This window comes from Brachyhypopomus gauderio, chromosome 10, assembly GCF_052324685.1.
Source record: "Brachyhypopomus gauderio isolate BG-103 chromosome 10, BGAUD_0.2, whole genome shotgun sequence".
Taxonomy (NCBI): Eukaryota; Metazoa; Chordata; class Actinopteri; order Gymnotiformes; family Hypopomidae; genus Brachyhypopomus; species Brachyhypopomus gauderio.
Window position 1 is genome coordinate 8,541,205 of NC_135220.1, and position 23,349 is coordinate 8,564,553.

General features: G+C 41.8%; 1 protein-coding gene across 3 annotated transcripts in view; it reads right to left on the reverse strand.

Moving 5' to 3' along the window:
• Positions 1-448: 448 nt before the first annotated feature.
• Positions 449-23,349, reverse strand: part of igsf9a (immunoglobulin superfamily, member 9a) — a 55,720-nt gene continuing 32,819 nt past the window's right edge. For 2 of the 3 annotated variants that reach the window (XM_077019217.1, XM_077019216.1), the window contains exons 10-22: positions 20,437-20,577; positions 20,157-20,273; positions 19,786-19,936; positions 11,914-12,025; positions 10,989-11,170; positions 7,782-7,999; positions 7,603-7,687; positions 7,218-7,388; positions 7,028-7,064; positions 4,637-6,736; positions 3,947-4,116; positions 3,594-3,757; positions 449-3,440 (exon numbers count right to left, since the gene is read on the reverse strand). In XM_077019217.1, coding sequence (XP_076875332.1) covers positions 3,603-3,757; positions 3,947-4,116; positions 4,637-6,736; positions 7,028-7,064; positions 7,218-7,388; positions 7,603-7,687; positions 7,782-7,999; positions 10,989-11,170; positions 11,914-12,025; positions 19,786-19,936; positions 20,157-20,273; positions 20,437-20,577 — 3,639 coding nt within the window. In that variant the 3' untranslated portion in view covers positions 449-3,440; positions 3,594-3,602. The remainder of the gene's footprint in view (positions 3,441-3,593; positions 3,758-3,946; positions 4,117-4,636; positions 6,737-7,027; positions 7,065-7,217; positions 7,389-7,602; positions 7,688-7,781; positions 8,000-10,988; positions 11,171-11,913; positions 12,026-19,785; positions 19,937-20,156; positions 20,274-20,436; positions 20,578-23,349) is intronic. The other variant, XM_077019218.1, reaches the window with a different exon arrangement.

The window sequence follows — 23,349 nt, forward strand, 5'->3', positions numbered from 1 at the left end:
TGGTGATAGAGGGCTGCCTCCCTGATGGCCTACATCTTATTCAATATGCAAGACAGCAGTAGCCCACAACTTAAAACACAAGAGAAATGTTGGCATCAGTGGGAAAAGGGCTGGCGGACAGGCTATTAGCATGTTTTGGGGGCACTTCATGCCAGGGCTATCAATGATTAGTAATGATGAGTGCTGAGAGTCTGGGATAATGGTCCAAATATGGGCTGTGGACAAGGGACACATTCTGATGAGTCATCCCAGCTAGGTCTCTGAGCCATGAGCCAGTGGTAAAGGAGAGAGAGAGAGAGAGAGAGAGAGAGAGACAGAGACAGAGACAGAGAGAGAGAGAGAGAAATGACAAAAAAGTAAATTGAGGAACAGAGGGCAACTACCTTTTTTTCCTATGAAGGGTATGGGTTAAGGAAAGACTTTTCAAACAATTGAGTTTTATTGGCAATATTTATTTATAAAGATACAGAACATTATAATGAGTGGTGGAGCTGTCAATATAATCTACATGAATGTATTTTAATAGCCTTTTTACAACAGTCTGCTGCTGCTAGATTAATCCTGGACCAAAGCTCAGAACTGGCGACATCTGCAATAACCTTCACTGGAACACAATACACACTGGGACATCAAAGCCAAATACAGGTGAAATACAAAGCTGTAGCAATGTATTGTTTTAAAGAAAAAAAAAACACATTTTAAAAGTTTAGAAAAATTCTTATTTTGTAGATTATAAACAGACATAACTGAAAATAATTGAATAGACTAAAGTATTCTTCACAGTTACCTACACCTATAGATCAGACACAAAATGTACATTAACAAAGGTACTAGAAATATTGTATGTCTACATAGAATGAAATTTTGCAATTTTGGTATTTTGGTGAAGGAAAACAGTAAACACAGGTTTAGGTTTTTAGTACAAAAATATTGCATGTGCAGTCATCTCTGATTCTCCACTTTTGATTGTACAGCACCATGTTTATCTAAAATAGTTTTACATAATTTGTACTTTGGCTATACTACAATAAAACATTTCTTGTATTCTTATTTCAAATAAACATTTTGATATATTTGAAAATTTACAATTTCATTAGTGCGTGGCCTGCACTGTCACCCATATCATTTTTTTTGGTTTAACCAAAAAAAGCAGGGAGTCAGAACATCCAATTCACAAAACAGCAGAACCCAACACAATAGCAAAAAAAACAATTCTGCTGTGAACTTATTATGCAGAATGCAGTTGTGGAATACATTACCAAAAGAGGATTACTTGAGGTTGTCACATTTTATGTTTTTATTAGTCAAAAGAAATGGGTTCCTTTATAATGTTTGTCAGTTTGGTGCTTTATTTTAAATGGGCCAGTCAGGAATGTGCACTTATTAGCACAAGTCTGTGGAACTCTCCATTGAGGTCTGGCAGAGGTCTGACTAAATGAGGTCTGGCAGAAACCATATTACCTCGTTATCTCTGTGGACTTGCATTACATTTTTCACACTTTTACCAGTGTGTGAACCTAAATTTGCAACAGAAGAAGTGTATTAAGTATTAAATATTCCAGAAAAAGGATTTTTTTTACAATATCTCAGGGGTTAATCAAATACAAAGATAAGTAGATATCAAGATAATCAACTCATCTTAGACACAATTTCTCATTTCATGGTAAAAACATTATGGGACTTCACATAGAATTGACAAAATACAGATTTAATATACAAGGTAGCTGTGAAAATGATACTTAAAAAAACATTTATGAAAACCATTAAGGAAATGAACGAGTCCTCCAAATACCTGTAAAACTGTAAAAGGTGAATTGTGCATGTTAACCCACTTTAAAATCAGGTGACTAACCTCTTGCGACCTGGAACAAGCTACTTTTTGTTTATATACAGATCCTCTATTTGCTCTGTTAGTAAACTGAGAACACTATTGCTACTGGTGCAGCTGTTTCATATTTCCATTGTGACTCTGCTCCACCCTCTGGTGAAGGGGCAGAGCATGCAGGTGATGTGCTGAGGGGGGAGGGGCCCCCAGTAGGAAACAGTAAATTAAAAAGAAGAAGAAGAAAAAGCCCTTCACCCTGCCTCATGAGGTGGTGCCCCAGAGTTCTCACTTGATATTTAATGCTCTATTCCATGTCGTGCATCATTATAAAACAATTATGTTTGTGGCACACAATGTGCTTTCAGGATAAATCAGAACAATTTAATGCACTTACAGGTTCTATGTACAGGTATATCAGGCCACCTTTAAATGTATTTTGGGACTAAATCCTAATGTCATATGACTCATTCAGAGTAAACACCTACAATATGAGGACCGAAGATAAGAGAGGTTTACAGAAGAGATTCTGGTGTGATGCAGTTCGCTTAGGAAAGCCCGATTATCCCCTGGTTTGGCTCATCCCTCTGATCTGCTGATGCCTTTCCATTACGGCACTTTCAACAAGCCCATGTGCTCCACACCACCCAACACATCCAGACATTTACTTCAGATGAGGGAAGTTTCACCTGTTTCAGGTTGTGTTATTTAGAGGTATGATGTTCAACCACATCGCTTAGAAGAACACTACAATCCTTGCACTCTAGCACAATGTGTGAATTTGTGTTCATAATGCTATTGTGCTAATGATAATTTTCAAGCTTGTAAAGTAAATAAACTTGAAGGCAAAAAGGAAATAAAATGAGCAAATTGGAACCTTTTATACTTCCCCAAAAACACACATCAAAATCTATGGTAAGAAAGTCTTTCAAACTATATTTACCTCCTAACCTATGATTTCACTGATTAAAATAATCATGGACACATACGTACAAATATGGCAGTCTGATGAAATTGTGCATGGCTGTGCCTGGAGCTCCAACTGACTAGACAGATGGAAACACTGAAGTGGACTTTGGGGAAGGTGGTGCTTTTTTTAAATAGCCACTCTCTTTGTTGAAACAAATTCATGATTGCAGATTTGTGAAAATGCAGGACATATTGCCTTCTTCTGTCACATAGGGTGGGTGCAACCATCCCAAGATTCTTATAGGCTCTTCTAGTAGATTTATTTTGGATCAGATGTCATTGAGGAATTCTTGATGTTGATCTTGACGAGACTAATACCATACAGTACACATTTGCTTATTTCTGGCTTCTAGCAGTATGAAGACAGGTGTCCTCTCCTACATCATTATAAATGATACTCCAAAAAACCCTTGTGGTCCACTGGAAAAAAAAATCAAAATCCTGGTTGACAGTCATGCTGTTTCAAAGTGAATGTACCCACAGAATGGTTCTGTAACTGCTGAAGCACAATGCACGTGAAATGAGTATGCCAATTTTGAGCAGCTTTTAATGTGGCATAACTACTGGATTAGAGCCATACTCTCCAATGTCATAACAATATTGGATTAGAGCCATACTCTCTGATGTCCTGTCTCTGGTGGAGAGGATGCTGTAATGCACACAACAGAACAAAAAATATTGCCTTTTAAACAGAACTAAACTGAGAATCTAGTATTGTTTAATCATAATGTTTGTATTGTCGTTTTCATTTCATCTCATCTATGAGACGCACATGGCAAACCACTTACACAGACATTCTTACCATGGAGGCTCAGAACAGAACAGCATCATGCTCGGGGTCTGGATAGCTCATGGAGTTATGCAGGATCTCTTGTGCCAGAGGAGAGTCCTCACAGCCAGTTGTCAGGACACTGGATGCCACACACAGTGAGACAGAGCCCTCCAGACTCACCCAGGGGAAACGTCCTGATGGACACAGGCAATTTAATAATGTTAGAAAATGAGTAGAGTTTTGACTATTGCAAACTATTCATGCAGTTAAGGAGAATCAGACACCTGAAAAAGAATTAGGGTTTTTTCCCCCCTACAAATCTACTGAGCAATTGATTTTGTCAGAAACACCAAATCTTATCAGAAATGCCAAATACCCCCTACCTTTCTTTTCTTGGTTTAATGCAAGCATGCATCCATCCTCAGCACTGTTGCCTCTTGTGTTGCTCAGGAATTCTCTCCCTCTGCTGATAGGAATTTTCAGGTCTTTGGCATGCATGGTGACACTGTGAGAGTCCCACTCATAGTTCTCATCCACGGAACCTCTCCTGGGGCTGGAGACACAGACAAACAGAGAACATTGGTGGCACATTTTGTTTAATTAATGAGACAGTATGTGTCCTGAAAGCCAGCTTTTATCAGGAAAGGCCGAACTTCTAAACTATTAAACTTAAAAATGTGACATAAATCGTTGTCTTCTTATTAGGTGTTCATGAAGTTTGATGGCTTTCTGAGTTAATGCTCAGAAGAAAAGAAGAACAGAGCTTCTCACTGTAGGTGGAGAAGCACAGAGTTCAGGCTCTATTCCGAATGATCACTGACCCACACAGCTTTGTGTTTTAACATTTCCAACACTCATGATTCAATTAATGAAGGGTTTGATTAATTTGTAGATGACAATATTAGATGTTGAATGTTGGAATCAGGAATGTTGGCATCTGGAAAAACACTTAGCCGAAAAACACAGACAGAGATAAAAACTTACACTAAACTTCACAATAATAATGGACTAAAGAATACGACTGTGAGCTAGAAATAAAGAAAGATTTAAAAAGCAGGAAATCCTGCTCTCACCATTGCTTCCTGGATGGCTCCTGTACACCTGCCTCATCCCTGTCACTCTCCTCTGCACTGGGTGAGCAGGTGAGGACAGGGCTGAAGGACAGGGAATGCCTGCTGCTCTGCTGATCCAGGCTTCCCCGTCCACTGCTCTGGCTGGTGTAACTCCGGCAGCTCCCCTCCAGCTCCACTGTGCTCCGATACCCTTGGAGTTCCACATCCACCTCTGGCCCGTCTTCCTCAGCCTCTTCCTGCCTACTCATCTGGCTGACTTTGGCTGCTGGAGACAGGCAATGGGACGAGGGCCAGCCAGTGCCACATTTAGATGTGTTAGGAGAACTACAGGGCTCAGAGTGATAGTGCTGATCAGAGGTATAGGAGGTAGGGATGTTGGAGAACCCTTGATGCTGTAAGTCTTGCTGCTGTATTTCTAAGGGAAGTGGTGTAATGGTTTCCTGGTTAGGAATAAACAAGGACCCTTGTGCAGTTGAGTCATGCTGAGGGAGGGACGATGAGTTTTGCAAAGAGTTGATCCAGGCATCAGGGGTCAGGAACAGCTCCTTATGCAATTTAGAGTTCAAGCTGGGGGCACTCTTGTAGTGTTTCATGTGTTGTGAAACCATGTGAAGTTGATGCTGAAGAGCTTGCCTGTGGCCTCCTGCTAAAGACAGGGTCCTGCTCGCCTCACTCAACCTTTCTTGATCTCCCCAGTATTCTCTTTCAGCTGTTTTGCTGTCTGCTGCTCTTTCTTCCACTGATTCCCTTTTTATCTGATATAAACTTGGCCTGTGATAATCTTCATCATGACTGTGGTCTGGCATGGACTTTGTACATGAGCCCTGTGTCTGAACCTCAGGTTCATCCACACACATTTCCACATAATCCCAGTCTGCCTGACTCCTCTCTATGCTGCTCTTCACAGTGTAATGACCTCTTTCTGCAGTGGGGTAAAAAGATTCATTGTCAACACAGACAGGCGCACCTTCGGTCATTGTGCGTCTCCGCTTCTGATCTTTAAAATGGGACTTTTGGTGCTCATTTCTCTCTAGACTTCGAGACTTGCGTTGGTTTGACACCTGCCTGTAGTGAGACCCCTGTGGCCACTCAGCACCGCTTCCTTGGGCTACTTGTGCTGGAAGCAAGCCATGGGCAGCAGTTGTGGGACTCGCCTCCCACGCAATGCAGGAAGAACCTCTTATTCCTTGAATACTGGGGTTGCTGGACACACAGTGCCCTCTGCTGGACAACTGCTTATCTTGTAGGTCTCCCATTGCTGTGTCAATTTCCTCATTTTTTTCAACAATTCTGTTTCGTTCTACTGTGAGTGACCCTGCACTCTTGTGGTGGCTGTCATGCCAGTCCCGGTTAAGAGTAAACCTGCGAAGCTCACGCTCCAGCTCCTCCCTCTCATGGGCTAGTCTCAAGCAGTGGCTCAGGTTACCCCGTTCCCTCTCATGTTCCATCTGCAGGACCAAGGTGCTCGCCACAGAACGCATGCTGCTGCAGTTCAGGGACTTAAGGACCTCAGAGGGTGGGAAGAGTGTGGATCGACTGCTCTCAGAGATTAGACTTAACTGGTCCAGGGGTCTATTTGATAATTCCTCCTCCTTGAACTGGACTGGAACTCTTTCCAAGGAGAACTGAGGCATCGCTTGCACTGTGCCCAAAGTCGGCACATCTACAGAAAGGACAAAAGGACGATGTCTTCTTCCTTCCCCACGATAGTGCATGGACTCTGACTTCTGACCCATGGAATTGTCATCTCCCTCTGACATCTGTAGTGAGCCTTGCCTAGGAATTGTACATGTTGGAGAAGCTGTGACATTGATTTCTTCCGACGGTTTGACCACAAAACGGCCATCTGGTCCACGGTGGATGAGCTCCACAGAGCACACCGGGGGTTCCAGGGGACTCCTGTGGAGTTGACTCTCCATTAGGGAGCTATGGGAAGTAAGAGTATGTGGTAGATTTGGCTGCCTCTGTCCATGGTAGTCACTGCAGCTGGATCTGCCAAAAGAGGAGTGCTCTGATGAGGAGGAGGAGCTGGAGAGGGAGCGAGGTGGGAGGAGATTCTGCTTCAGGATGCTGACAGGGCTATCAGGACCTGGGCCAGCTCTGAGAGAGACAAGAAATGTGGGCCAGATTGAATTAAAGCAGACCAGTTAAAAAATGATAAAGAAATGCAGCCGTTTGCTTTGGCATCACAGCTTGGTAGTGAATATATGTTTATTGCCAAAAGGGGTCTGATATGTAGAGCTCTGAGCTCTGTTGAGAAGAGCTGCTACCTGCTGCACCCTCCATATTTATGGAAAATCTATTTGCTTTTTGAAAATTTACACAGTTTTTATAAAAGTGGAAACAAAGGGAAAGAATATGAATTATGACACAGCAACTAAATATGCGTACTTCATGGATGGGTCCTTATATACCACTGGAGGGAGACCTGAAATGAGGGAAAGACAAAACAATGCAAATGAATGACTTGGCAAAGTGACACAGAGGTCAATTCTCTTCATTTCCTGGATCTGCCACCTGAGTGAAAAGTCAGTAAAGTGTTCATATTGCTTCAGGGCACATCAATGTGTAGTCACTTTACCCTTCACATATTTCTGCTGTTGCCTGCTTCTTCTCTGGATTATCACACATGCCATGGCCAAAGCTAGCAGAAATGCCAAGCACAGTAAGCCCATCCCACCCATGACTCCAACCAATAGCTGCTTTGGAGCAAACTCAAGGAGGTGGGAACTAGTCAGATACTCTTCCACACCTGTAATATCAAAAGAGAATTGTTCACTTTTACTGTTAAACAGTGATGTACTACGTTAAAATACTTTCATTTAGCGACTGAGCAGTACACACACACAAACTTCAAACAGATTATTATTAAGAACTGTACAATAATTTTGGGCTTGTGACAATTACACAGACATTAAACACTGAAAAGAGCAGCAAGATAAAAACTGAGGCATCACGGCACTGACCATGAGTGGAGATGTTGATGGAGCGGCTGGGCGTGCTGAGATTCTCCCCACTGCGAGACAGCAGTCTGAGCTCATAGTTACAACTCTGCAGAAGGTCACAGAGCGAGACAGTATTTATTAGGTCTGGAGACATGTCCAACTACTTAAGTCTGACATTGTTACCTGCAATTGAGCCTTACCTTTTGTAACCCCTTAATGAGCATGTTGGTTTTATTAGGATTAATGTCCTCATCCAAATTCAGCCACTCCCCTTCCTCGAGACGGGATTGTAGGAGGAAGCCATCAATGGGCAATTGTTGAGGTGGAGGCACTGCCCACCATAGATAAACACCCTCAGAGCTCTGATTGAATGACAGCAGTGTGGGTGGTTCCAGGTTGGACACCACAAGATGTGCATCTGAACAGGAAACCAAATAATATCAATAATAATAACACTTGTCAACACAAAATTTATTGTCTATTTTTTTTTTTGCTGATTTTGTAAAATTTTTAGTTGCTGAATCCAACAATCACATTGGTTTTGCTGCATCAGGACAGCTTTTTGAGCTATAGCTCAATATATACTATTTTTTGCTGGTGATCAAAATGGATTCAACCAGAAGATCTTGCAAAAATAAACCCGACGCATTCTGCTACATCTGTGGCAAATACACCATTGTGACTAACAGGAATCCAGTCACAGGTTTCATAAAGCGTGCTTACCATGCCTATTTTGGTATTAAACCACGGCACTGACTGCTACTTCTGTGCAATTGATGTGACTGGGATCAACAGAAAGAACCAGAGCAGCCTCAAGTATCCTGATCTTCAATCAGCATGTCGTCCTGTAGCTCATTGTGATGAAATTCCAGTACCTGTCTTTGGAGAACTTCCTGATATTAGTGACGAAGATTCCTCCAGTGTTGTACAAGATGAAGATGAAGAAATGGATTTTGATGGGGATGCTCCACATCCTTTTTCCCAAAATGAGCTAAATGATCTAGTTCGTGATCTCGGCTTGTCAAAGTCCTCAGCTGAACTGTTGCATCCAGATTGAAGGAAAAGAATCTCCTTTCTGACAGCGCTCGCATCACCTTCTACCGCAACAGGTATCAAGAGTATCTCCTTTTTTTCTCTGAAGACAATGACTTGGTGTACTGTACAGACATTGTGCAGCTCCTACATAAGCTTGGAGTGCCACAGTATGAACCCAAAGACTGGAGACTGTTCATCGATAGCAGCAAGCAATTGCTGAAATGTGTTCTGCTGCACAATGGCAATGTGTTTGCCTCTATACCCCTCGCTCACTCCACTACACTAAAGGAGAAGTATGAAGCTGTGAAGTATGTGCTGGAGAAAATTCAGTATGATCAGCATGAGTTCATTTGTGTTGACCTGAAGATGGTTAACTTTTTGTCGGGACAGCAGTCTGGGTTCACCAAGTACCCATGCTTTCTGTGCATGTGGGATAGTAGGGACACTGCTCAGCATTACACGAAGAGGAACTGGCCTGTGAGGGAGGAATTGGTGCCTTGCAGAGCAAGGAATGTCATCAACAAACCTCTGGTGGGTAGAGACAGGATACTCTTCCCACCACTGCACATCAAGCTTGGCTTGATCAATCAGTTTACCAAAGCTCTAAACAAGAATGGTGACTGTTTCACTTACTTGTGCCAGGCTTTCCCAGGATTGACCATAAAGAAGTTGAAAGCTGGAATCTTTGATGGTCCTCATATCTGTCAGCTCATGAGAGATCCAGACTTTGAGAACTCAATGAACAAAATTGAACTGGAAGCATGGAAGGCTTTTGTTTTGGTCGTGAAGAACTTTCTTGGCAACACCAAGGCCAGCAACTATTCAGAACTTGTCACCAATATGCTAACTGCTTTCAGAAACCTCAGATGCAACATGAGCATCAAAATGCATTACTTATTCTCACATATGGATTGATTTCCTGAGAATCTGGGATCAATGAGCAATGAGCAGGGGGAGAGATTTCATCAGGACATTAAAGAGATGGAGACCAGGTATCAGGGACGCTGGGATGCAGTCATGATGGCTGATTACTGTTGGACTCGGAAGAGAGACACCCCTGTCGCATTCTAGGATTTCCAAAAAATGGAAGGTCAAGCCCTAAATTTCCAACAGTGACGATGTAATATGCAATTAACATGTACGTACCTTTACCAATGCCCACTATAACATTCAATTCTTTAATAAATTGTATCTGAAAACAATTTCCCTTTTAGAAATCTAATTTGGATCAGAAATATTGCTAAAAGTCAGCCGATAATGTCACAAAATGTAATCCATTTAGACAGAAAATTGGATTTTAATTATGACAAAAACTTGACCTGACTGAAAAAAATGGATGTCATTTTCGGATTCAGCAGTGCAAAATTGTCCTAAATCAGTTTTCAAAACAGACAATTTACAAAAAATATTTTTTGTAACCCTGTTTAATTCTGTGTGGGAAGCTGCAGTTTTGTAGGATTGCTGTGGATGCACAAATAGATTCAGTTATAATCAGCAACAGAGTACAAACCTGGGTCAGGACAGCATGGGCTAGGGCAGGGGTGTCAAACTCATTTTCACCACGGGCCACATCAGCATACTTGCCCACAGAGGGCCATATGTAACTTGTAACTAATGTAACTACTCCTTGATGTTAAATAACTGGGAATGTATTACTTATTCGAGTTACAAATATTACATATATATTTGCATAGATGTAAAAAAAAACATGTTTGCTTGTTGCTCTATTTATGTTATTATAACATAAATTAAGTTTGCTTATGAAACCCACATTACTCCATCAATCAACGATCAAACTATCCCAAGTGAATAAAAAAAAGAACATCAAAGATACTGCATTTACTTTGTTCAAAACTTGAAATATCAAACTGTGAAAATAGCAATTGTGCTTCGTTTGCCTTTTAATTCTTTGGCAATTTGTTGTTTTTCTTAATTTTGGTCTCAAAATGCCGATGTACTCTGACAGCTGCCACCGCTTCATAACAGAAAAGACATACCGGTTTTTCTCCTTGAAGCACAACCATGTATTCGCTTTCCCATCTTTCTTGAAACACCCTTCCATCTGCATTGATTTTTCTCTTCCTGGAAATAATTTTTTGTATTTCTCAATTACACTTATTGGGAAAATCGCATCGATGTGGAAACACGTGTCGAGATGCCATCACTTCGGTGGTAACATAATTGTGGGAAATTTAGTTTTTGGTCACTGTACGTATTTGAGTTTTTAAAGTTCTTGTGGGCCACATAAAATGACGTGGTGGGCCACATTTGGCCAGCGGGCCTTGAGTTTGACACCCCTGAGCTAGGGGCAGATCTAACAGCTGTGTGCTATTAACATCTTCATAAGATCTTCATAGAGAGCTGCTGCTCACCCAGAGTTCTGGCCATGGCAATCTCGCTGAATGGGCCGCTACCCAGTTTGTTGTGGGCCATCACACTGAACTGGTACTCTGTGGAAGGAAGCAGGCCTGAGACCAGCAGGCTGGGGCTGGAGGAAGAGGCCAGAATAGATTGCCAGTGCTGGTGCTCCCCATCTGCACACACACACTTGAACCTGGAAATTAGGAAATAGAAATAGTGTATCAAGCATACACATATAATTATAGACACCTGACAGATTTTTTTTTGTTCTTTTGGGATGGCACACCACTCTGAACCCAACAATGACTCCAGCAACACTGCTGACACTGTGGTAGGAGTGGTCGGATGTTCCTGTGGGGCATGCAGGATCTGGTGTTCCTCCACAAAACCTTGGGGGGGGGGGGGGGGGGGGGGGGAAGGTCTGGTGGCAACAAACTCACTGAGAAGGTTTGTAGACTTCACCCCAAAGGTGGCAGTCCTGTGTGGAAATGCACTCTGTATGCAAATGTATCTGTTGTCTTTACCAGCAACCTGATTTTCATTGGTTAACCTAGTTTTTGTGACTGCTGTCCCTTTGAGATGCTTTTCTTTTTCGGCTTCCTTGTCTTCTATTTCTCCCTTGCACCGTGAGTCAGCCTGCACCTTTTTCTGCACCTATTTCTGTCCTTGGTTGTAGGCATCGCACAACTAAAACCCCTACACTGTGATACACTTGAACCAGCACAACACCTACAACCAAGCCAAAAAGGTGTGAGTGCTGGTGAATAGGACAGAGGTTTTGCTCTCTGGCAAATTATGCATAGCAAAATGGGAAGAGATCAAAATCTGTAATGAAACATCTATACTAATAAAATAAAATAAAATAATACAAACACACACAGAAAACCACACACAAAAGCACAACTCCCGAACAGCAGTGATTATCCACACACTGACCAGACAGTGAATGTCTGCGTATAGCCTCCATCAAAGCCAGGCTCCCAGGATATGAGGGCGTGGTATATCCCTGCTTCCACAGACACTGACGACACCACATGGGGGCTTGTACCTTTGAGAGAAACATACACACGCACGCACGCACACACACACACACACACACACACACACACACACACACACACACACACACACACACACGTGTGAAAACACAAACACACACACACACACACACATACAGCAGCACGGTGGCTTGGTGGTTAGCACGTTTGCCTCTCAGCACTGGGGTATTGGATTCAAGTCCCTATCTGAGTGGAGTTTCCATGTTCTCCCTGTGTTTGCGTGGGTTTCCTCCGGGGTCTCCGGTTTCCTCCCACAGTCCAAAAACATGGAGGTTAGGTAAAATGGCAATCCCAGACGATTCAGAGGTCTGCAATTCGATTACAAAACGATTATCGATGCATCTTGGTAGCAGCAATCCATGATGAATTAACGTCAATTTTATTTCCATTTTAAAACTCCCATTTTATTTTATATTTAATCAAATGAAAGCAATATGGCAAGTACAAGGCCACACATTCCAGAGAACTGAACAAAGAAATACAAACTGAAAAAGTGCACCTGTAGCAGCATGTTTGCAGTAAATTAACAGATTTCAGCAAATGCCAACTCTTAACCAACATTATGTGCAAACAACAAACAAATATGTGGTACCAAAACCACAGAGTCCACACAAGAGTAGAATTATATGCTAGAAGCTGACTTAAAACTATCCTGGGAATAGAACTCCTCAGACAAAATCAGAAATTTACCAAAATCACAAACAACTTTTCATACACACATTCAGAATTCTGTGCAATCAGCTCTAATTTAAAAAATAATGCTTGTACACTTCAGCATATTTTGAATAGCTAATAACTTAAACACATTCCTTATATAAAAATAAAGATTCCAAGACTTCAGACTAAACATTAAAAAATAATATCTCCTAGACGGGACGCTGTATCTCGGCTCCAATGTGTGCAGCAGGGCACGAAAGCCCTGGTTTTCAACGACTGAATACGAACGCAAATCATTCACTATGAAAGTTGAGATAGAGTTCCACACAAAGCGAATTTTAATGTTGCTTTGTGTTTCAGGTTTGAAAAGTGCTGGAATTTAGGCTAAAGTACTTGAAATTGTAACTACTTCGTTTCATAACAAATATCTGTCTGACTGAACAGTTCTCTTGTATTACGTTAACAAATACGAGCCTCTTGTAATTCCAGGACGAAACATGAGAGAACGTGAAGACGTTAAGATTGGGCGTTTTGAAAATAAACAACCATTAAATAATGTGATAAAAAAGCGAATTATTTCGAATGATTTCGAGTATATGTATAAATATTTAAGTTTAACGTGCTGGGAAATATTGAAATGGACCTTGAAAGTGACGTACAAGTGCTTTAATTACACCTTGTATAGGTGTATGAAACATGACTTTGTTCATTGCGCTGAAACGCGGCACGCGCGAAGTTACAAAATTCGAGAGGTGCATGACCTCTCGAATTGACAGCGTGCGAGGCCCTTGCGCACAGGCGGAGCCACCACAATTACGTCATTTTCGCCGAGCGGACCCTCGCGCCGCGTTTACTATAAACCAGGATTTATAGTTAATGCCGGCTGGACTTGCCGCTCTTCTTGCGTCTTTGTTATGTGCGCAGCACAGACTGTCTGGGTGCAACACTTCCACTTGTTCTCAGTTAGAGCTAACGTCTAGACAATCGATTGTTGTCATTTGTGAATCGATTCTGAATCGTCTACGTTGCGCATCGAGATGCATCTAAGAATCGAAAATTTCCCGCACCCCTAGATCTAGGTAGAGAGTACGCTGTGCGCAATTGGCTGCCGCTTCTCGCCGGTGTGTGATTGGTTGTCTGTGACGTAGCTGTGTTTACAATTGTAAAGCGCCTTGGGTATCCTGATAAGGCGCTATATAAACTGAAACATTCATTCATTCATTCATTCATTCACACAAACAGAGCATTCAGTATAATGCAGTAGAAACAGTGCAAAGTGCAAAGAAAGCAACTGTTCTTCCTTTATAACTAAAAAATGGAACAACGGTGACCCTGAAAGCCCATAGTGCTGCAAAAGAAAAACGCACTGCAAATATGCAAAGCAAATTCACCAAAATGACAACGCGCATGTTACATTTTGGAAATGCGCTGCATATTCAGAAATGCTGCAAATCCAGTACCAACACAACGGAGGTGGGCCACAACACAACAAAAGTGTTTATGGAGGATGGACACAAGTGCGATACAGAGTTTGTTTTATTGTGGAATGATGGCAGGACTTCTTGAAACGCAGCTGCGACAACTTGAATTGCACGAGATCAACGCGGCATGTTTACCTTCCTTACTCACACAATATACAGTTGTGATCAAATTTATTCAACCCCCACTGAAATAAAGTGTTTTGGCCAGTTTGACATTGATTTTGATCATTTCAGTCATCTTATTTACAATTATATCAAAGAGGCACTTATAAATTAGACAAACATAACATAATATTTATGATGGAATAACCACAAATGTCTTTACTGTGCTCACATCATTATCAGTTTTATTCAACCCCCTAGTGACATTATTTTTTAGTACTTAGTACAACATCCTTTTCCAGTTATGACAGCTTTCAAGCGTGAAGCATAGCTTGACACAAGTGTCTTGCAGCGACCTATGGGTATCTTAGCCCATTCTTCATGGGCAAAAGCCTCCAGTTCAGTCACATTCTTAGGCTTGCGCACTGCAAATGCCTTCTTTAGGTCCCACCAGAGGTTCTCAATTGGATTTAAGTCTGGTGATTGCGATGGCCACTCTAGAATGTTCCAGCCTTTCATGTTCAACCATGCTCTAGTGGACTTGGATGTGTGCTTCGGATCATTGTCCTGTTGGAAGGTCCAACGTCTCCCAAGCCGCAGGTTTGTGACTGACTCCATCACATTTTCCTCCAAGATCTCCTGGTACTGAAGGGAATTCATGGTACCCTGCACACGTTGAAGCTTTCCTGTACCATTAGAAGCAAAACAGCCCCAAAGCATAATTGACCCCCCGCCATGCTTCACAGTAGGCAAGGTGTTCTTTTGTTCATAAGCCTGGTTCTTCCTTCTCCAAACATAGCGCTGGTCCATTGTCCCAAACAGTTCTAATTTAGTTTCATCTGACCACAGTACACTGTCCCAAAACCTTTGTGGCTTGTCCACATGACTTTTGGCATACTGCAGTCGACTTTTCTTGTTCTTTGGAGTCAGCAAGGGGGTGCGTCTGGGTGTTCTGGCATGGAGGTCTTCGTTATGCAGTGCGCGCCTTATTGTCTGAGCTGAAACTTCAGTGCCCACATCTGACAGGTCTTTTTTCAGTTCCTTAGCAGTCACGCGGGGATTTTTCTCCACATTACGCTTCAGGTAGCGCACAGCAGTCGCGGTCAGGATCTTCTTTCTGCCACGACCAGGTAACGTTTCCACTGTGCCCTTTAACTTGAACTTGCGAATGATACTTCCGATAGTGTCTCTTGGAATATTTAACAACTTCGCAATGTTTTTATATCCATTGCCATTCTTGTGAAGAGCAATAACCTCTTCTCTTGTCTTCTGGGACCATTCTCTTGCCTTCACCATGCTTGGAAACACACCAGTAGATGTCTAGAAGGAGCTGAGTATCACAGTCCTTTTAAATCTGCCTAATTGGTGCTTATCATGCTTGATTGCTGCTCGTTGACATCCACAGATGTTTTCAATACCTGATGGAAAACACTGGAATGAACCTCTGTTCTTAGGAGTGGTAGTCGTAAAGGGGTTGAATAATTGTGTCAATGAAGAAATCACAAAAAGGCCATTTAATACTTTATGACAAAAAAATTGATGCTATCTTAGTTGCATTTAGTTCTTTAACAAGTCCTTGTAAGATTTAATTATGAACACAATTACAAATGTGCACTGAATTCCATAAAACCCTTCGCAGCATTGGGGGTTGAATAAATTTGATCACAACTGTAGAGCCTAGGTTGTTACAAAAATGGCAGGACTAACACGATAACGCTATAACCAAATAAACTTGATACATGGACACTTATTAATACACACAAACACAGCTATACAAGCAACCTCAGATGAAAACTCAACCATACACAAGGAAACCAACTTGAATCAACATATACAACCATTTACAGGATGGGTTATCGACTGAAAGAAAACCCAAAAGAGCAAAGGATCTCAAACATAGAAAACAAGTAGCAAAACAAGCTAGAAGACCAAGAAACTCAGGAATGCGAACACCGCCAGAAAAGGCTAAACTTATAAAAACAAAGGACAGAACAAACAGGTAAGCCAGAAAACCTCAAAACACAAATACAACAACACAAACTTCAGTGACTACGTGAAATACAAATGCTTGTAGACTTACAGGGAAGAACTGGAATATAAACCTAACTAATCGAGGAAAAACCCAGGAACAGCAGAACATTACTCACTGGGTGGGTGGCGAAGAACAGAGGGTGTGTCAATCTTAAGAAACAACTAATAAAATCAAAATAAGGGCAAACCTAGGAACCACAGGGGCATGACAAGTTAGGGAGGGGCGGATTGAACGTAACAAATGGGTATGTCTCAAAATTCCACAAAATAGACAAAACATAACCTGGTAAGACAAAGGGAATAACACTCTAGGATTTTCAGCTATAAACAAGAGTTGTTTCTTATTTCTAGTTAAAAACCTAGAGTGTTATTTCCACTTATTCCACTTATAAATAGTCATCTTCAGTTATTCTTGCATAATTCTGATAATATTCATGTATCCCCCTTTTCTGATGTAATGTAGGTGCTTAGTAAGTCTGTTTTATCATGCCCCGTCATCTGCATAAACGTGTATCTGCTCTTCATGTGAATAGTTTGTCTATTTCCTCTTATCCCACTAAAGGGACTTTTTGTATTTAAGTAATAAACCCTCATCTTCCTTGCAACTGTGTCCTCATGTGACTTCTGGGGCATTACACAGTGTTTCTGAATTTGCAGCGCATTTCCAGAATGTAGCGTATCATTTTGATTAATTTGCTTGGAGTATTTGCAGCCCATTTTTATTTTGCAGCATGATCGGCTTTCAGGGCCACCATACAAATAAAATCTGAATCTAAGTGTAACACATCGTTCTGTTGTTTTTGTGGTCTTCCTTTCCCCGTCTAGATTCAGCCCCCTTTTACAGTGCATCACCTGTGTCTCATTTTCCTCATTTTGATCTTCTATTTAAATCCTTAGTTTAGATACAGTCTTTGCTAGTCGCTGTTTTGTGTTTAGCGTGATTCAAGGCTTCTTAGAATTTCCAGCCCCTCGTCCCTAGCCGATCGTTATCTTGGTTGTTTTGGGTGTTCTTGTTTTTTGTAATGTTTTTGTCACTTAGCTGTGTGAGTTGTTCTGTTACAGTCATCAGGTGTGGGTTGAAGCGTACAGCAGGTTAGTTCATTTGGTTGGTTGACTGCGCGGTAATTGTATGTTGCGAGACTAAGTTTATTGTATCAATTGTCTTTTTGTGTCTTGGTTTTACTCGTCGTAATTATGTGTTGTGAGGCTAGGGTTGCCACCTTTCACAAATGAAAATAAGGGACGCCCACCACAGGCCGTGACCAACATGGCCCAAGTTGCCAGACTCGCATTTTATGTTGTGTTTTTTTGTAAAGGGGTGATCAGGAAAGCAATTAGCCATGAATAAAATTAAATACTTTTTAATTTTTTACTTTAAAATAAATAATGATAATAATAATAACATAATGTTCTGTACCATATCAGTGTCTGATGACTGTGGTATGAAGAACTGTTTCACTGATGCCTGGCTTTTCTCAGCTTTTACATTTTTGCCGTGTTGCTCTCTTGATCCATGCTGCCTGATATCAGTCAGCCCGCCGTGCGACACTGAAAATACTCGCCGACAAACCTTACAATTTGCTTTAAATTCATCCCCAATAACGCTATTCAGCCATAGATGCGCCTCTTCCCAGTCACTTTGTATCTCTGCAAGCGCTTTCGTTTCTGGGGACGTCGGGTGTAGCAGAAGACATTTTTTCAGAGGCGCGGGACGGGTGTGTGGCGTGACGCCTGCTAGGAAACGGTGACAGTAGCGCCAGCAGCAGGTAACACTGGTCCGTAGCAGGCCGGGGGTCCTAAGAGGATCCACGACCATTTTGCTGGCCTTAGTATTTCCTGTATTTTATTTTATGCATAATTGTTACATTTATTGTTGGTGTGTGTGTGTGTGACAGAGATGAGCATTGGGCACTTTTGAAAATACGGAACAAATCGCGTCCCGTATCGGTTCAATACGGGACGCAACATTTAACTGCCAAATACGGGACGATTTGTTTGTTTTCTTGTGTTTGGTTATACTTGATTTTATAACCGTGAGTATTTTGTTTCCCTTATATCCTTATTTATCGTTTCTTTAGGTCAGGGGTCGGCAACCTTTGAGACATGGAGTGCCAACTTCAACATTTGTAGTCACTGAGTGTGCCACTATCAACAAATAAAATTTGAGCGGGGGGGTGTTGCATGTTGCTGCGTACTGACAGTCATGCTGTCTACATTCTGATTAAGAACAGGGCTGCCCTCACTTTAGCCTAAATTCCAGCACTTTTCAAACCTAGAACACAATGCAACATTAAAATTGGTCAGGTAAATGTAAAAGTGTGTGGAGTCGTGCGCTACGGTCACTCGCGAAAGTATAATCCATAATAATTAATCCAGCCTTGACGCTGCTCAGGGATTACGTCACACGCAGTGCCATGCGGCCGTAGTACCTGTAAATTTTAATTTTAATGATCCAATGAAGGTAATATAAAAACCAGGACATTTCCTCGCTAAAAAAAAAACCCGAGACAGGATGTGAAATACGGACATGTCCCGGGAAATACGGACGTTTAGTCACCCTACTTTAAGAGAGCTGGACTGTTTGCCATACCTAGCCACGGCACGTTTAACGGCTTCGGCTCTTTCGGCGGAGTCTTTATACGTCTTGTCGTTTTGTCTCAAAATGCTTATTAATGCTGAAAGTTCAGCACACAACGTTGTCATAGCACAGTGTACACACAGCACAATCTTTGACATACACCAAACCATAGTCTTCTGTCCAGGGCTGAAATGCCCTCGCTTTGTTTTATTAACCAGAGGCTCTGTCGTCTCTTGTAACGCTATCAGGTAGGCTAACTGATTTTGATTAGGTTAAATTTAAACATTGGTCTGTGGCGGGAGCTGAGTGCAGAGCATTGAGGAGCGATTTCAATTGGAGGATCATGCTCTCTGTCTGAGATTTTCTATTTTATTATTTTTTGCTGATGCTGTTCCAGTGTGGCGTGTGCCAGTGATTATGCTTCGGCGTGCCATAGGTTGCCAACCCCTGCAAGTTATAGCGTGTATTATTCATTAGTCTTTAGTCTGCCTTTATTCTGAATATGTTTCTTTGGTATTGAACTCTTGTGATAGTAACTGCTTTGCATACAAGATGCCCCGTCGATCTCGTCATCGTGCTTCAAGATTGTCTGTTAGTTGTGCATCTCCAAGTTTGTCTGTTGGATGTATATCTCTGGATTCTAACCCCATTAATGTTGAATGTATAAATAAAACCCCTGATTTTTTGCATTTGTGTCCACCTCCGGTTACGATCAAATCTAGATTGTTACACTAAGACATAAATGTACTTAGATACATTTAATTAGATTCATAATTAAACATTCACTTGATGCAAACCTTTGTCAGTGGTTGGAGAACACAGTGCCAGAGCACCAGTGTGTGCATATGGGGCACCAGTGTGTGCAGAAGTGGAGTTGTGCTCACTGGTCGGTTCTACTCACCCAGTACTGAGACACGAGTGGTGGCTGTGGTGGTGGCCACGCGGTTAGTCACGTGACACTCCCATTCTCCATGGTGTTCTTTACCCAGCGGCCGCAGGAGCAAGGAGCCGTTTGAAGTTACAGGGTAATAAGAGCTAGAATAGGAACCCAACTAGAGGAGAAAGAGATAGTAAGACATTACATGAGAGAGTGGCAGAGAAAGAGTGAAAGAAACATTAAGTAAACATTAAGAGGATAAAAAAGGTCTATCAGGAGATACGCCTGGTGTTTTGTGTGTCTCTGTACAATAATTGTGTACTACATGTAACAAAACGTTGATAGACCACCTGATAAGTAGGAGACAACTAGTTTGAAATGTCCAGGCTACCAACCTTGGCCCACGTGATTGTAGGAGGAGGATCTCCATATGCCTGGCATGGAATCAGCAGTGTCTTTCCCACCTCTTGCCAGTACTCGCTATGAGGAGACACCCTGAGAGATGGAGGGTCCTGGAAGAGTGACACAATGTGTGTCAGAATGAGCAGGCCTGGGACAGTTCTTCCCACTCTGCTGGAGATTAGTGTGTTTTCTGCAGCAGCAAGCAGGTATGTCTCCCAACACATGGGGCCACAGATAACTTTTCGTCAGGTGTGTGTGCTTTCAAATTCTGACCTGTAGAATGACAGTGGTGGGCTCTGACTGGCCCATTGTTCCGTAGCTGTTATAAGGAGTACAAGTGTAAATACCAGCCACATCATCGTTAGTTGTTGCTATGACAATGGAACCTTCTGCAGTCAGTGTCCAGCCAGGGTACTATGGGGAGGGAAAACAAATGTAAATAATCACCATGTAATCACCAGTAACACACTGACCTCGCTCTGAGACCCATTATACACCACAACACAGTTCAATCACACATTAAATTTTTTTTATTACATTTAATAACAACTTGATATCATGTAATTTGTACGGGTTTTAAACAAAGACAAGTTTTCCTTGTATTCAATGCCGCCAGTAGACGTGCCAATGTGATCACCTACCTGAGACCCAACATCCAGATTGGAGGGACTGATGGGCCCAGATATACAGTCATTGTCAAAAGATTTGAGAATGGCAGAAATTCTGATTTTCACAAAGTTTGCTGCATCAGATTTTTTGCTGGAAGTTTGTATTAAATCCAGATTGTGAAGAGTGATTAGATGAATTGCAATTAATTGCAGTCATTCCCTGTCATGAAAATGACCTTCTCACAAAAAATACTGCATTCCAGCCACTGCATTTCAGCCCTACAAAATGTCCTGCTAACATAATTTCAGTGATGATCTTGTTAGCTCAGGAGAAAGAGTTAATGAGTACAAGACAGCTGATATCACTCTGTCATGCTGAGTATTTTCTTCTGTTAACCATGGTTACCTCCAAGGAAGCAGGAGCATTCATCATTGCATCAAAAGCCTTTCACAGGCAAAGACATTGCTGCTTGTTGCAAACCGGATTCCAAAAAAGTTGGGACACAGAACAAATTGTGAATAAAAACTGAATGCAATGATGTGGAGGTGCTAACATCTAATATTTTATTTAGAATAGAACACAAATCACAGATCAAAAGTTTAAACTGAAAGAATGTATAATTTAAAGGGAAAAATATGTTGATTCAAAATTTCATGGTGTCAACAAATCCCAAAAAAGTTGGGACAAGGCCATTTGTACCACTGTCTGGCATCCCCCCTTCTTCTTACAACACTCAACAGACGTCTGGGGACAGAGGAGACCAGTTTCTCAAGTTTAGAAATAGGAATGCTCTCACATTCATGTCTAATACAGGCCTCTAACTGTTCAATTGTCTTGAGCCTTTTTTGTCGCACCTTCCTCTTTATGATCTGGACTGCATGCTGGCTATTTCAGTACCCGGATCCTTCTCCTACATAGCCATGATGTTGTGATTGCTACAGAATGTGGTCTGGGATTATCTTGTTGAAAAATGCAGGGTCTTTCCTAGGGGTGGGTATCACCACTGATTTCCCATTTCGATTCGATTTTGATTCACAAGGTCCTGATTCAATTCGATTTTCGATCCGATTCAATATCGATTCTTGTAGGGACATTTCAGTTACAATAAAAAGTGTAGTTTGAATGTGAAATGATACAAGAAACACTCAAACTTTATTAAAATGTATTAGGATATTAGTGTTTATACTGTGAACAACAGTTACATTCTTTTTTTAATATCAATTAATGTACTTTTCCACATAGCTCCTTTACCAGAAAAGGCATTGAAAGCGGTTTTGAACAGCCTTTTAAAGTGCAAATAAAGTTTTTTTTTACATGTAACAAAAACATTTATGAACATAGTTCTGAATATTGTAAACATTAAGGTCCAAAAACTAAGATTTATTCATGACTGCTTTTTGACATCTTGGAGATTGTCAATTTTTTCTGCAAGAAAAGGAGCTGATCAACATGTTGAGGAGTGAGACAGCTCCTTTGTGCAGTAACAATATTGCCAACTGTTGAGAAAACTTCACAGCTTTATACTTGACGCTTCGCGACCGGCGTGAGGGTCCGCGCGCCGAAAACGACGTAATCGCGGTGGCTCCGCTCGTGCGCTGTCGCTTCACGAGCTCGTGCACCTCTCGAATTTGTAACTTAGCGCGCACCGTGCTTCAGCGCAATGAACAAAGTCATGTTTGCAGGGTTCATACACCTTTAAAAGGTGGAATTCAAGCACTTCGGTAATTTTTTTGGCACGGGGAGAACTTGTAGATAGTTTAATCGCAAATGCCTTCTCTAGTGGAGTTTGTTTGGGTTCTGGCATTTTTTGAATATCAGGATGGTGTCGCGTTAAATGATTTCTCAGATTTGTGGTATTCCCACAATATTTCACCTCCATGTTGCACAGTTTACACACGGCTGTGCTTTTATCCAACTCTTCCTTACCATCATGGTTTCTGAATCCACAATGTAACTGTGATGCTGGGGTCGCGGCGAAGGATGAGACATGGAATCCCTCTTGACTGACGTCACTTTTATTATATATACGTAGAAGCGCGTATGGCACGAAGAACATTCAAACATTCAAACATACCACGGAGACATGTATACATTAGACGACGAGCACAAGACACTGCGCGAACGCACATTAAATAGACAGACCACATCAACCCCATGTGATGACGAGACGAGCCAGAGGTGAGACGGATAATTACAAGACACACCCGCACCCACGGAGATACACTGACGCAGACGAGTAGACGCAGACTACGTTAACACACGCCCCAAAGGAAGGGTTCGGGGACCGTAGCGTGACAGTAACCATACATCTGCAGGGTTGCCAACTTTTCAAGATCGCTTGGAGTGAGATTTGAACCTGGAGGGGGTGGCGGTGTAAAATGGACACAAATTAAGTATTATATCGCGATCGATCGCTCGCCAGTAGTTGGCGCCAGAGCGAACTAGTAACTCCTTGAATCATAGATATGGATCAGAGGTACATTTTTTACTCTTGCTGCAGCCATGCTTAACTGATCACCCCAGCCAAGTGACGGTGCTCGAGAAAAAAAAAAGTATGATCTCGCGAGATAAAACACG